At 41.7% G+C, this 14,727-nt stretch overlaps 1 protein-coding gene across 7 annotated transcripts in view; it reads right to left on the reverse strand.

The window, feature by feature from the left end:
* LOC311079384 (E3 ubiquitin-protein ligase rnf213-alpha) overlaps positions 1 to 14,727 on the reverse strand; it is a 74,271-nt gene that overhangs the window by 9,351 nt on the left and 50,193 nt on the right. For all 7 annotated transcript variants that reach the window (XM_084108768.1, XM_084108771.1, XM_084108770.1 and 4 more), the window contains 13 exons: positions 14,331 to 14,441; positions 13,691 to 13,933; positions 13,525 to 13,600; positions 12,457 to 12,491; positions 12,217 to 12,317; positions 11,307 to 11,463; positions 9,972 to 10,143; positions 9,780 to 9,874; positions 9,195 to 9,446; positions 6,835 to 6,973; positions 6,537 to 6,620; positions 6,070 to 6,250; positions 4,806 to 5,007 (listed from right to left, as the gene is read on the reverse strand). In XM_084108768.1, the coding sequence (XP_083964894.1) occupies positions 4,806 to 5,007; positions 6,070 to 6,250; positions 6,537 to 6,620; positions 6,835 to 6,973; positions 9,195 to 9,446; positions 9,780 to 9,874; positions 9,972 to 10,143; positions 11,307 to 11,463; positions 12,217 to 12,317; positions 12,457 to 12,491; positions 13,525 to 13,600; positions 13,691 to 13,933; positions 14,331 to 14,441 (1,848 nt within the window). The remainder of the gene's footprint in view (positions 1 to 4,805; positions 5,008 to 6,069; positions 6,251 to 6,536; positions 6,621 to 6,834; positions 6,974 to 9,194; positions 9,447 to 9,779; positions 9,875 to 9,971; positions 10,144 to 11,306; positions 11,464 to 12,216; positions 12,318 to 12,456; positions 12,492 to 13,524; positions 13,601 to 13,690; positions 13,934 to 14,330; positions 14,442 to 14,727) is intronic.

Consider the following 14,727-nt stretch of genomic DNA (forward strand, 5'->3'; position numbering starts at 1 on the left):
TGGTGCAGTGACGTACATTAATGGTGATGTGAGTCAGTGGTGCAGTGACGTACAGTAATGGTGATGTGTGTCAGTGGTGCAGTGACGTACAGTAATGCTGATGTGAGTCAGTGGTGCAGTGACGTACATTAATGGTGATGTGTGTCAGTGGTGCAGTGACGTACAGTAATGCTGACGTGTGTCAGTGGTGCAGTGACGTACATTAATGGTGATGTGAGTCAGTGGTGCAGTGACGTACAGTAATGGTGATGTGAGTCAGTGGTGCAGTGACGTACATTAATGGTGATGTGAGTCAGTGGTGCAGTGACGTACAGTAATGGTGATGTGTGTCAGTGGTGCAGTGACGTACAGTAATGCTGATGTGAGTCAGTGGTGCAGTGACGTACATTAATGGTGATGTGAGTCAGTGGTGCAGTGACGTACAGTAATGGTGATGTGTGTCAGTGGTGCAGTGACGTACAGTAATGCTGATGTGAGTCAGTGGTGCAGTGACGTACATTAATGGTGATGTGTGTCAGTGGTGCAGTGACGTACAGTAATGCTGACGTACAGTAATGCTGACGTGTGTCAGTGGTGCAGTGACGTACAGTAATGGTGAAGTGTGTCAGTGGTGCAGTGACGTACATTAATGGTGACGTGAGTCAGTGGTGCAGTGACGTACATTAATGGTGACGTGAGTCAGTGGTGCAGTGACGTACATTAATGCTGACGTGTGTCAGTGGTGCAGTGACGTACATTAATGGTGATGTGAGTCAGTGGTGCAGTGACGTACATTAATGCTGACGTGTGTCAGTGGTGCAGTGACGTACATTAATGGTGATGTGTGTCAGTGGTGCAGTGACGTACATTAATGGTGACGTGTGTCAGTGGTGCAGTGACGTACATTAATGGTGATGTGAGTCAGTGGTGCAGTGACGTACATTAATGCTGACGTGTGTCAGTGGTGCAGTGACGTACAGTAATGCTGATGTGAGTCAGTGGTGCAGTGACGTACATTAATGGTGATGTGAGTCAGTGGTGCAGTGACGTACATTAATGGTGACGTGAGTCAGTGGTGCAGTGACGTACATTAATGGTGATGTGAGTCAGTGGTGCAGTGACGTACAGTAATGGTGATGTGAGTCAGTGGTGCAGTGACGTACATTAATGGTGATGTGAGTCAGTGGTGCAGTGACGTACATTAATGGTGACGTGAGTCAGTGGTGCAGTGACGTACATTAATGGTGATGTGAGTCAGTGGTGCAGTGACGTACAGTAATGGTGATGTGAGTCAGTGGTGCAGTGACGTACATTAATGCTGACGTGAGTCAGTGGTGCAGTGACGTACATTAATGGTGATGTGAGTCAGTGGTGCAGTGACATACAGTAATGCTGATGTGAGTCAGTGGTGCAGTGACGTACATTAATGGTGACGTGTGTCAGTGGTGCAGTGACGTACATTAATGGTGACGTGTGTCAGTGGTGCAGTGACGTACATTAATGGTGATGTGAGTCAGTGGTGCAGTGACGTACATTAATGCTGACGTGTGTCAGTGGTGCAGTGACGTACATTAATGGTGATGTGAGTCAGTGGTGCAGTGACGTACATTAATGGTGACGTGAGTCAGTGGTGCAGTGACGTACATTAATGGTGATGTGAGTCAGTGGTGCAGTGACGTACATTAATGGTGACGTGAGTCAGTGGTGCAGTGACGTACAGTAATGGTGATGTGTGTCAGTGGTGCAGTGACGTACATTAATGGTGACGTGAGTCAGTGGTGCAGTGACGTACATTAATGGTGACGTGTGTCAGTGGTGCAGTGACGTACAGTAATGCTGACGTGAGTCAGTGGTGCAGTGACGTACATTAATGGTGATGTGAGTCAGTGGTGCAGTGACATACAGTAATGCTGATGTGAGTCAGTGGTGCAGTGACGTACATTAATGGTGACGTGTGTCAGTGGTGCAGTGACGTACAGTAATGCTGACGTGAGTCAGTGGTGCAGTGACGTACATTAATGCTGACGTGTGTCAGTGGTGCAGTGACGTACAGTAATGCTGACGTGTGTCAGTGGTGCAGTGACGTACATTAATGCTGACGTGTGTCAGTGGTGCAGTGACGTACAGTAATGCTGACGTGTGTCAGTGGTGCAGTGACGTACATTAATGGTGATGTGAGTCAGTGGTGCAGTGACGTACATTAATGCTGACGTGAGTCAGTGGTGCAGTGACGTACATTAATGCTGACGTGTGTCAGTGGTGCAGTGACGTACAGTAATGCTGACGTGTGTCAGTGGTGCAGTGACGTACATTAATGGTGATGTGAGTCAGTGGTGCAGTGACGTACATTAATGCTGACGTGAGTCAGTGGTGCAGTGACGTACATTAATGCTGACGTGTGTCAGTGGTGCAGTGACGTACAGTAATGCTGATGTGAGTCAGTGATGCAGTGACGTACATTAATGGTGATGTGAGTCAGTGGTGCAGTGACGTACATTAATGCTGACGTGAGTCAGTGGTGCAGTGACGTACATTAATGGTGATGTGAGTCAGTGGTGCAGTGACGTACATTAATGGTGATGTGAGTCAGTGGTGCAGTGACGTACATTAATGGTGACGTGAGTCAGTGGTGCAGTGACGTACATTAATGGTGACGTGAGTCAGTGGTGCAGTGACGTACATTAATGGTGACGTGTGTCAGTGGTGCAGTGACGTACATTAATGGTGACGTGTGTCAGTGGTGCAGTGACGTACATTAATGCTGACGTGAGTCAGTGGTGCAGTGACGTACAGTAATGGTGACGTGTGTCAGTGGTGCAGTGACGTACAGTAATGCTGACGTGTGTCAGTGGTGCAGTGACGTACATTAATGCTGATGTGAGTCAGTGGTGCAGTGACATACATTAATGCTGACGTGAGTCAGTGGTGCAGTGACGTACATTAATGCTGACGTGAGTCAGTGGTGCAGTGACGTACAGTAATGGTGACGTGTGTCAGTGGTGCAGTGACGTACATTAATGGTGACGTGTGTCAGTGGTGCAGTGACGTACATTAATGGTGACGTGTGTCAGTGGTGCAGTGACGTACATTAATGGTGACGTGTGTCAGTGGTGCAGTGACGTACATTAATGGTGACGTGTGTCAGTGGTGCAGTGACATACATTAATGCTGACGTGAGTCAGTGGTGCAGTGACGTACATTAATGGTGACGTGTGTCAGTGGTGCAGTGACGTACATTAATGGTGACGTGTGTCAGTGGTGCAGTGACGTACATTAATGCTGACGTGTGTCAGTGGTGCAGTGACGTACATTAATGGTGACGTGAGTCAGTGGTGCAGTGACGTACATTAATGCTGACGTGTGTCAGTGGTGCAGTGACGTACATTAATGGTGACGTGAGTCAGTGGTGCAGTGACGTACATTAATGCTGACGTGTGTCAGTGGTGCAGTGACGTACATTAATGGTGACGTGAGTCAGTGGTGCAGTGACGTACATTAATGGTGACGTGTGTCAGTGGTGCAGTGACGTACATTAATGCTGACGTGAGTCAGTGGTGCAGTGACGTACATTAATGGTGACGTGTGTCAGTGGTGCAGTGACGTACATTAATGGTGACGTGTGTCAGTGGTGCAGTGACGTACATTAATGGTGACGTGTGTCAGTGGTGCAGTGACGTACATTAATGGTGACGTGTGTCAGTGGTGCAGTGACGTACATTAATGGTGACGTGTGTCAGTGGTGCAGTGACGTACATTAATGGTGACGTGAGTCAGTGGTGCAGTGACGTACATTAATGCTGACGTGTGTCAGTGGTGCAGTGACGTACATTAATGGTGACGTGAGTCAGTGGTGCAGTGACGTACATTAATGCTGACGTGTGTCAGTGGTGCAGTGACGTACATTAATGGTGACGTGAGTCAGTGGTGCAGTGACGTACATTAATGGTGACGTGTGTCAGTGGTGCAGTGACGTACATTAATGCTGACGTGAGTCAGTGGTGCAGTGACGTACATTAATGGTGACGTGTGTCAGTGGTGCAGTGACGTACATTAATGGTGACGTGTGTCAGTGGTGCAGTGACGTACATTAATGGTGACGTGTGTCAGTGGTGCAGTGACGTACATTAATGGTGAAGTGTGTCAGTGGTGCAGTGACGTACATTAATGGTGACGTGAGTCAGTGGTGCAGTGACGTACATTAATGGTGACGTGTGTCAGTGGTGCAGTGACGTACATTAATGGTGACGTGTGTCAGTGGTGCAGTGACGTACATTAATGCTGACGTGAGTCAGTGGTGCAGTGACTTACATTAATGGTGACGTGTGTCAGTGGTGCAGTGACGTACATTAATGGTGACGTGAGTCAGTGGTGCAGTGACGTACATTAATGGTGACGTGTGTCAGTGGTGCAGTGACGTACATTAATGGTGACGTGAGTCAGTGGTGCAGTGACGTACATTAATGGTGATGTGAGTCAGTGGTGCAGTGACGTACATTAATGGTGACGTGTGTCAGTGGTGCAGTGACGTACAGTAATGGTGACGTGAGTCAGTGGTGCAGTGACGTACATTAATGGTGACGTGTGTCAGTGGTGCAGTGACGTACATTAATGGTGACGTGAGTCAGTGGTGCAGTGACGTACATTAATGGTGACGTGAGTCAGTGGTGCAGTGACGTACATTAATGCTGACGTGTGTCAGTGGTGCAGTGACGTACATTAATGGTGACGTGAGTCAGTGGTGCAGTGACGTACATTAATGGTGAGGTGAGTCAGTGGTGCAGTGACGTACAGTAATGCTGATGTGAGTCAGTGGTGCAGTGACGTACATTAATGGTGATGTGTGGTTTGCCCTGTAGGAAGCGGGTCAGGATCTGCTGCTGGATCTGGGGCAGGTCGTACTCCAGCAGGGTCTCTTGCCCGCGCTCCATGCTGTACTGGCAGTGGGACAGCACCAGCGGCAGCAGGTCCCGCTCGTACTCGTAGCGGATCACGTGCAGATCGGTCAGGTCCGCTGGGCTCACCGTGTAACTGGAGGAAACAGGGCAGAGAATGAGCTGGAGAAACTGGGAAACTTTAACTGCTAGCTCTGACAGGACAAAAGTTCAGAACAGAGGAGGTCCGAACAATGCTTTTTTGGAACAGTTACTTTTCATCGAAGCCGTAGTACTTTGTAAAAGAAAAGAAAAGTATGGACCATTTTTATATTTTGCTCAAAGTAATGTACTACTAAAAACAAACAAACAATGTACATAATCTAATAATTCCCAGCATGAGGACAAAACAAAGTTAACTAGTAATTTAAAACTTTTTTTGTCTTCCCTTGCATCTCTAAAATTTTTTCCAAACTCTAACATTGTTTATTATGAAATGCTTTCATATGCTGATTAATAATGCTAAATATATGAAAATTGTCTTAAACCTGGTTTAGTTAAATGCTCTGTATGACAGATACCAATAATTGTATTAACTGCATTCTCGTTTTCTGCAGTGTTTTAGAGAAAGTATGTATTTTCCTGCTCACCTTGATTCTGCTACTGTTGTTATTAAAATAACCGTGTTGTCTGCAGCTCTTAATGTGCCGCTTTAACGTTTTTTATCGGGAGAAAGCATATATAGAGTGGAAAGGGCTTGAATGAAGCATTTTTTATGTAATAGCTCCGAAAGATCATTCCCATAATCAACCCTGTGGTGTGAACCGCTCCATTGTTTTGACGCGCTACTCGCTTTAATTTGCAGAAACGGTAAAATGGCGCAATTATGTCCTGCGGTCCGGATGGAAACAGGCCTCGGTCCGGATCCGCCGTTTGAATAACACTGGTCTAGACTCTAGATATGGCTCAAAACCCTCCTTTAAAGCAAGTCTGAGGGTGTTTTTTCCCTCATCCTGCATCGAGCATATAATATGCCAGGTGGGAATCGTGAGTGTGATCATTGTTATTATCCACAAGCCACATGATTTGAAATATCTCCCACATCCACTAACGTTATAGGAAGAGTTGCACCATGAAGATTAAAACTTGGGTTATGGGTTTCAGTAACCCCACATGAGCAAACCCCAGAATGCCAGGGGACAGCGTCTGAAGCTCTTACCCAGACTCCTCTCCGGTGTGTTTCTCCACAGCGTACACCAGGTCATTGTGAAGCGTGATGAGGTAGCTGACGAGCGCAGTGGAGCACAGGCCCAGACCGTGTCTCTGAGGCAGCAAAACCTGCAGGTCAGCGTCCAGACCCAGATCCTCCTGAGTGTAGTCAGCCGGCAGCTTCAGCTCTCCTGACACACACAATTAAACATTACAATAAATCACATCTGTGTCCATGAAATTACTTTACAGTGGTCTAAAACAGGGGCAATATGAAAATAAATTCAGATCAGACCTCATTCAGAAATCCACGTCACAATTATCAACAAATACAATCTGACTAAACTAATAACGTTCAAACAACTGTGACTTGGATGAAGATCAGAACACATTTTATGAGTAGTCAATGCAGAAATCCAGTTATTTTCAAAGGGTTCACAGACTTATTCTCGCCACTGTAAGAAGTAGTCGGCTTACCTGTGGTAGCCAGAGACACCCTGATCTGGTTCCATGTTGACAAAAAGATTTTTATGCGCTTTTCATACCAGGCAGAGAGGGAAGCTGTTGAATGAAAACATGCAATGTTTGCAATGAACTTAATCTTTATTTATAGAGAAATGACATATTCTTGCATGATTACTCAAGCACATTTGTGCTGAAATGGGTAAATCAACCATCAACAAGCTTCCTGAAATAATTTATCATAACTCAATCATGAATGCTCCACACTGACCCGATGGCAAATGATCTCTTAAATGTGTGATATGGGCAGTACCTGCTCTCTGGCTGTTCAGGAACTCTCCTATGGTGGTCTGTCTGTCTGTCAGGTCTGTCACGTTCTGGAACTTCTTTACCAAATCCCTCTGGAGAGCCAAGATGTCAGGCAGGAACCTCACCAGCCGAAGCTCTGCTTCCTAAAATAAACACTTGGTTAACATACAATACAATACAAATTTTTATTTCTTTAGCACATTTAAAACTGCCGTTGACCAAAGTGCTTACTAGCATAGATAATACAACAAAAGCCATTACATACATTCACACAAACAAAATTAAATCCTGTTCACTCAATCAGCTCTAAAAGCCATACTAAAAAGATACGACTTCAAACTAGACTTAAAAGCATCCACAGATGGGGAAGATTTAATGTGCATTGGAGGAGGTTTCATGAGGTTTGGACTTTAATCTAGTTTTAGGAACAAAGAATCATCTGACTAGAAGATCTCATATTACTTGTGTATCAAAAGGTCAACAATATATTTTGGGGGCAATACCATGCAACGCTTTAAAAACCATAAAACTCAATTCTGAATTTTTCAGGCAGCCATTGTAAAGAAACCAAACCTGGAGTAAATTCTCTCTCTCTCTTCTTTGTACGGGTCAAAAGTCTGGCCGCAGCATTTTGCACTAATTGTACACAAGATAATTGACCCTGTGAGATACCTATATATGAAGAACTACAGTAATTAATGCGTGATGCATGACTAACAGTGAATGCATGACTAACTGTCTCCAGGTCCTTAAAGGAGAGAATTGGTTTCAGCTTAGAAATAGTTCTGAGTTGATAAAAACCAGCCGTAACAACACTAGTGACCTGTTTATCTAAAACCCAAGCCGAATCCATGATAACGCCAAAATTCTTGACATGATCTGAAAAACTTATCGACAGAGAGTCCAACCTACTTATAATTTTCTTAGAGGCAGAAGAGGGTCCAAAGACAACACACTCAGTCTAATTGGTATTAAGATGACGAAAATTGCTTGCCAACCATGCTTTAATCTCACCTAAACAATGTACAAGTGCATCAAAAGATTGAGAGCCTTTCAGATCTATTGCAATATATATAACTGAGTGTCGTCTGCGTTTCAATGATACATAATATTGTATTTAAGATTGCCCAAAGGGCACATGTACAAAGAAAATAAAATAGGCCCAAGTATGGATCCCTGTGGCACACCACAGTGTAAATTAGCTGATGTAGAATGCAAATTTCCAATGCAAACCAAAAATGATCTATCCTTCAAGTATGATTTAAACCACTTTAATAACTACCTTTTCAGAATCAACTGCTATCAATAAAATATCATTAAAAACCTTAAGGAGGGCAGATTATGTGAACAGTCAGTAATAACGTAAGAACAAATAATTACAAGCATTTATAAATATAATATATTAAAGGGATAGTTCACCCAAAAATGAAAATTCTGTCATCATAGACTCACCCTCAAGTTGTTTCAAACCTGTATGAATTTCTTTTTTCTGCTGAACACAAAAGAAGATTTTTTGAAAAATGTCTGTAACCAAACAGTTGATGTGTCCATTTACTTCCATAGTAGGAAAAAAAATACTATGGAAGTAAATGGACACATCAACTGTTTGGTTACAGACATTTTTCAAAATATCTTCTTTTGTGTTTCAGCAGAAAAAATAAATTCATACAGGTTTGAAACAACTTGCGGGTGAGTAAATGATGACAGAATTTTCATTTTTGGGTGAACTATCCCTTTAAAGTTACAAATAATGTAATGTCTAACAGTATTCAGGTACAGAAATGTAATCATTAAATGTAAAATAACACTATAGTGTTCACTGTATAAATTACACATAGATTCATCTTTGTAAAAGATGTGTTTTGTTTGATTAACATTAATGACTCAGACAGCAGCAGATATTTATAGGCTGCTGTCACTTTAAGACCAAATGAACGGATACAAATATAATGATACACAACCGATTTCTTTCTCAACCGTTTACATTCACTTAAGACATAACCGACTGTTTTTACGAGAGTACTTGCTGAGATGTGCATTTTAACATTGACGTTTTGTGTGTATGAGTCCCTTCAAGCACAAGGAGGTGCAAAAGAGGAATCAATTTGGTGTGTGTGTGGGTGTGTACGACTGTGCGCTCAGATAACAGTGCGCGATTGGTTTAAAATCACTTTAATGTGTAAATTGCTAAGAAAAAACACGTGCAAATGATAAACTTTCACTCTGTGATGGTTAAACAACTGCAATCCATTGCAACCCTAGTGCTATTATCCAAAAGTCTGACTACACAACATCTAGGATGTAGCTGTAGTGTCTGGTTGTTCAACAGAGAGAGAGAAACACTCTGGTTGATGTATATCTTACCCGTTGAAGAAACCTCCAGAGCACAGGCAAAGTGTCCCGGCCGTTGTTCTGCTCCACAATGTGTGTCAGACTCAACATGGAGACCTTCCTCCGGCAGCTCCAGATGGAGGAATTATGGATGAGGGATTTCTTTGGCAGAGAGCGCAGGAAAAGCCCTGGTTCCCCAAACGTCAACTTCATCACCTGATTGGAAGACACTCGCTCATCTTCCCTGATGAATGCGTTCACTTCCTTCAGCTGATGCTCCAAAACCTGAGAGAAAAAGAAAAATCCAATAATGGAAATCAGAGCTTCAACTAAATATTCAGCTAATCTAGCGGTTATTACAAGTACTCGGCTAATGAGGTTATTAATGAAACAACTAATCAACGGCTCTTAATCGACCACTCAGCTTTGCTTTATGTTATGTGATCAAACTACTCAATAAAGAAAAAAGCTTTTTTTTATTGTCGATATCTCAATGAAGTTTTAAACAAAAGACGGAAATAAAAGTAAAAATCAAGCATGATAAACACAACTAAATGAACCAAGAAGAACTTTAAGTTGCATAATTCATTCTGGGTGCTGCGACGGCATGTTGTTTACCTTCAGCTGATGTGTGATCACATCAGTATTCATGGCAGTTTCCCACGCATTTCTTGCATCTTTAGTGGAAAGGTTTTGATCATAACGAACAGGCCCTGTTTAGAACAACAGAATGTTACATTACTTGAATTTCTGAAGCAGGAGCTCAATATGGCACGTGTCGAATGTAATGCGAGTAGTGTGGGCTCTTACACTGGCTGTGATGGGGCTCCAGTAGACTGTGGATGGTCAGATGGACGGTACTGACCGTATCATCCACTCCTTTACCCAGAGCTCTGCTCAGCTGCTCCATGTCCTTCAGAAGATGGGCCATCAGGAACCGACCAGGATCCAGCACTGCAGGCTTGATGATCTGCATGACGCTCTAGACACAAACATGCACAAACCTGGGATGAGCAACTCCTCAGTTCTTCAATCGCATGTGTGTCTCTGATCTGGATTGAGTTGTCTGAGAGATAACTCAATGTCTGTATGCTTCACATGTACAGGGACGCCAACTTTGGATTGGGGGGGGGGGGGGGGGGGTGCATCACAATAAGTGTATTGTGATTGTTAAAACATTTGGTAACTAAACAATTTCATTAAGTTTAGTGACAACATGTTAGGAACACGTTTACATGGTACAATAACTAGCAGGCTACTGTTATTAGTGCTTGACACAAATTTCACGATTTCAATTCATAAGCTTGCGATCTTGATTCAGTATTAATTAATTTGGATCAGGTACAGTAGCTACATGTTAATTTTTCTCAAGGAGCAAATCTCTCAACTAATGCTGTAAACATATGTAAGCCATGTCAGCTGTTCAACACACTCAAATTAATTGTACAATTCACTCAAATTAATAAAATGCGTTTTTTATGATAATAATGTTATAATATTTTAATTATACGAGTAAAAATACAATAAACATGTAATTTAGTGCATATATTTATCAAAACACTCCTCTCTATATTCAATTTTTCTAGCTTTCTAATATGCTATGGTCATTAAATGGCTTTCCTGAGGTAAATGTAACAGTACGTGTGTTATAGACTGATTGTTCCAGCTGTTTTATTGACATCTTTCCACCGATTGAACAATTACATGTGACATACTACATTTCGGTAAGGTGTACTGTATCTTTCAACATTTACCTTCCAACATTCACTGTATCTTTCACCTTCTAATGTTCATTCATGTTTATCTTCTATTAAACTAGTCGTAAAGAGGAAGAGATGAGGCGCTACAACGATCCGTCATGTTTAAGAGCGCCAAAACAGTATTTATTGCTTGAATTTCGTAAGAAAATTAACATTTTATTTATGTTAATGTTAATGTTATGTTATTTCATATCAGAGTAACCCTCCTTTTCTGTCGGTGTCAGTGTCCTCGTTGTGTGAGAAAATGGATGTGTAAATTGCGTGAGTCTCATGTGAGAGAGTCCAACATGTATCGATACTCAAAACCAAAATAAGCATACTTTCATAAATATTTAAAAATACATAACAAAAATGAAATCCATGGCAGACAGAAGGGATGAAGCACCTGAGGGTTGTTTTGAGCTCCCAGCAGCATGGACATGTGTGTGAGCAGTCTGAGAAGAGCGAAGGGGGCCGGAGACATGTTCTTGGTGTCCTGCATGTCAGGGTGATCACGACGGTGTGCGTCGCCCAGGATGTGTCCCGACTTGGTGCGGTCCCCTCTGCAAAGAGGAACAAGAGCCTCATATTTAATGAAAAACGGCTTAAACAATTACCTCTAACACCCGGGATCACAGACAAGCTAAGCTAGTCCCAGACTAAAATGCATGTTTGAGCTGTTTTCACTGACAAATCTTAAATTATGTCAGTGCCATTGTTTTGTCTCAAGATTCACACCAGTGATGTTTTATTCTAAGGCACGTTCATTAAAGCTACTTAAATGCTCTAATTGAACTAAAGCCTAATACTGGCTTAATCCAAACACTGTCTGTGAAACACGGCCTAAAACGTTCTAGTTGTACTAACATTTGCATTAGTAAATGTATTATGAACAGACAATAATAACAAAGAACAACAGTATATTAATCAATTAATAATAACCTATATTAAGAAATGATTGTTGTCCATTGTTAGTTCATGATGCATGTTAACAAACTGAACTTTATTGTTTAGTGTTACCAGAAATTCATACTAGGGCACAATTATATTTGTCCACACAACTATTTATAAGCATTTAAGTATAAACCTTTGGATGAAAAGTTTTTAAGATCATGAGAAACAAATTTAGTTCAAACTTGGTAGAATATCGGCTGTCTGTGACAATGGTCAATTATACAGTTTAAAGGTTATTATATTAAATAATGCAGTCAGAATCAATATTTCAGAGAGACAGGTAATAAATTATATTTACCAACACTAGCAAGAATAAAAGAGGAACAACAAGCATTCGCTGCAAGAAAAAAACAAAAACATACTGTCTCTGCATGGTTTGGAAGCCATGAACAGGGATGTGGTTGCTGCCACCTATCTCTGTGTTACAGTCTGGACAGCGACTAACCTCCATGGGTCGACCACACTGGACAGATGCGGGAGGAAAATACATATATTTTTAATTTTAGGTGAAGTAAATAATGATTTGATGACTAAATGTAATTCTGTGTTCTGTTAATGTAAAATGTAAAAGCAAAATCATAGGAATTAAGACATGACCCTACCTCACCAACAGTGCATGGATGACCATTAGGACAGACTGTCAAGATAAAGAGAACAACAGAGATTAGGAAATGATAGAAAAAAAGTGATATCTAATCCTCCCAAATCAGAATGCCTCGTCAATGTCAAAGACCTGTCAAAATTCCCCCACCTTTAGAGCTTAAATCAATTCTACTGGCTCAAAGACATTTTTGGAGATTTAATTTGCCACCTGAGTAGAAATCCTGCAATAATTGTCTATGTTTGTCTATTAACAGTCAAAATGTGCACATCAAAAAGGTTTTCCCTTTTACTTTATAAATACATGTTTCTAGTCTTGTAAATTATTCTTCAGTAAAACTGTTTTTTAAAAATCCTGCCATACATTTTCCCTTCTTTTTTATCCAATTTCACTCCAAACAATGTCACATTACAGCAGTGGCATGGCTTGGAAAACAGTTTTATGTTCTGCCACAAGTAATTATACATAATCATAATCATAGGCTAATTTTCACTGTGTATAAAACATACAATACGCTTCAAATAATTATTAATATACACTATATTGCCAAAAGTATTGGGACACCCCTCCAAATCATTGAATTCAGGTATTCCAATCACTTCCATGGCCACAGGTGTATAAAATCAAGCATCTAGGCATGAAGACGCTTCTACAAACATTTGCGAAAGAATGGGTCGGTCTGAGGAGCTCAGTGAATTCAAGCATGGTATACCGTGATTTCCTACTAAATTACTAAAAACTAAACTACTAAATATTCCACGGTATTATAACATTGTCCATAAAAGCAATTGAGAACAACAGCAACTCAGCCACGAAGTAAAATCCCAGAGCGGGGTCAGCGCATGCTGAGGCTCACAGTGCGTGGAAGTCGCCAACTTTCAACCATTCTCCTCTATTATGAAAGTTCTGATAATGAAGTTCTGTTTAATTATGATTACATGAGGTACAACAGGCTAACGCGTTTCTGATCAGACATTAACATTAATTTTGACAGGTCTTGAGTTTTGCATGTCACTGGATCTTGTGTATATTTGTGTTCTGTGGTGGAGCTTTAGAATTTGCCACTTACAATACCAATGAAGTTGTCCCATGGCCTGCTGGGCAACAGCCAACATGTCATCAGGCATAGTTGGGATGAATGAAGCCTGTGAGGAGAACAGGACATAAATATCACAACTCGGTCACATTCCTGTCACCATGTGACTCCATGATGCCATGGCGTGAAGGGTTCGTACCATCATGTTGTTTGGGGACAGCGCCAGTCGCTGCAGTGGCTGCAGTAAAGGCAGATTTCCACACAGCAGGACTGCAGCCATATGAACTGTGACCTCCACCAGCACGAACTCTTTGCCTGACGTCTGCGCTTGAACATGCAGAGCCTGCAGTCGATTATTCACCAGCGCTTCAGCAAACCCTCGCATTTCATCATTGACGAAGACGTCTGTGCTTCTGATAAAACCTCCAAGGCCAGCACATTGCTACAGAAAACAAACGCAACATGAATATCAGGCATGGGGATAAACATGTGACTCAAGTTTCTGATCATGCCTAAACACAGGTCATGTGTCGAAGAATTCATCTGTGTAATACTGTAAATGCTTTTTGAACTGGGGTCCAAATTGGGACCAGAGTTTTGAATTCTGGAACTTACAGTATGTTTTCATAAAACATCATTATGCTCTTTAATCTCAAAATATGAAACAATAAAAATAAAATAAAAAAAGTAATTCCCCATATGACATATTATGATAATTCCCCTTATGACTTTTAATCATGGCTTTTTATTATTAATTCCCATGTACGTTTGAGCATCTATTAATTGTTTTTCCAAGATGATAAAGTAGAACTCTAACAGATTGTTGTTGGTGTTTTTACCTCAGGTTTAGGGTGCATGTTTCTGTTTGCGCTTCTGTACAGGGAGGTGACTTCTCTGAACAAAGCCATTAGCAGATAAACAGCTTTCTTCATGGGTGTGCAGTTGCAATCCTTCAAACAAAGACGTTTCGAAAGACATGTCAACGGATTAGCACTGATAAAGCAGTTTAACAAAGTGAGGAGAGAAATGCCAAGAATTTGACTGCATAATAAGCATTTAATTACAGTGTTCATGTAGTGGACATAATTGCTCCGTTCCAATCCCCAGTGAACCGCCTCACTACTGTCTTAATGGGGCGTCCTAACCCAACTGGGACTTCACATGTCACTGAACTAAGACTCTGTTAATGTTCACTGCCAGAGTCAGAAATAAACTTTTCTATTAAGGGCCAATCTG

The sequence above is a fragment of the Abramis brama genome (assembly GCF_963993115.1).
Source record: "Abramis brama genome assembly, chromosome: 1".
Lineage (NCBI taxonomy): Eukaryota > Metazoa > Chordata > Actinopteri > Cypriniformes > Leuciscidae > Abramis > Abramis brama.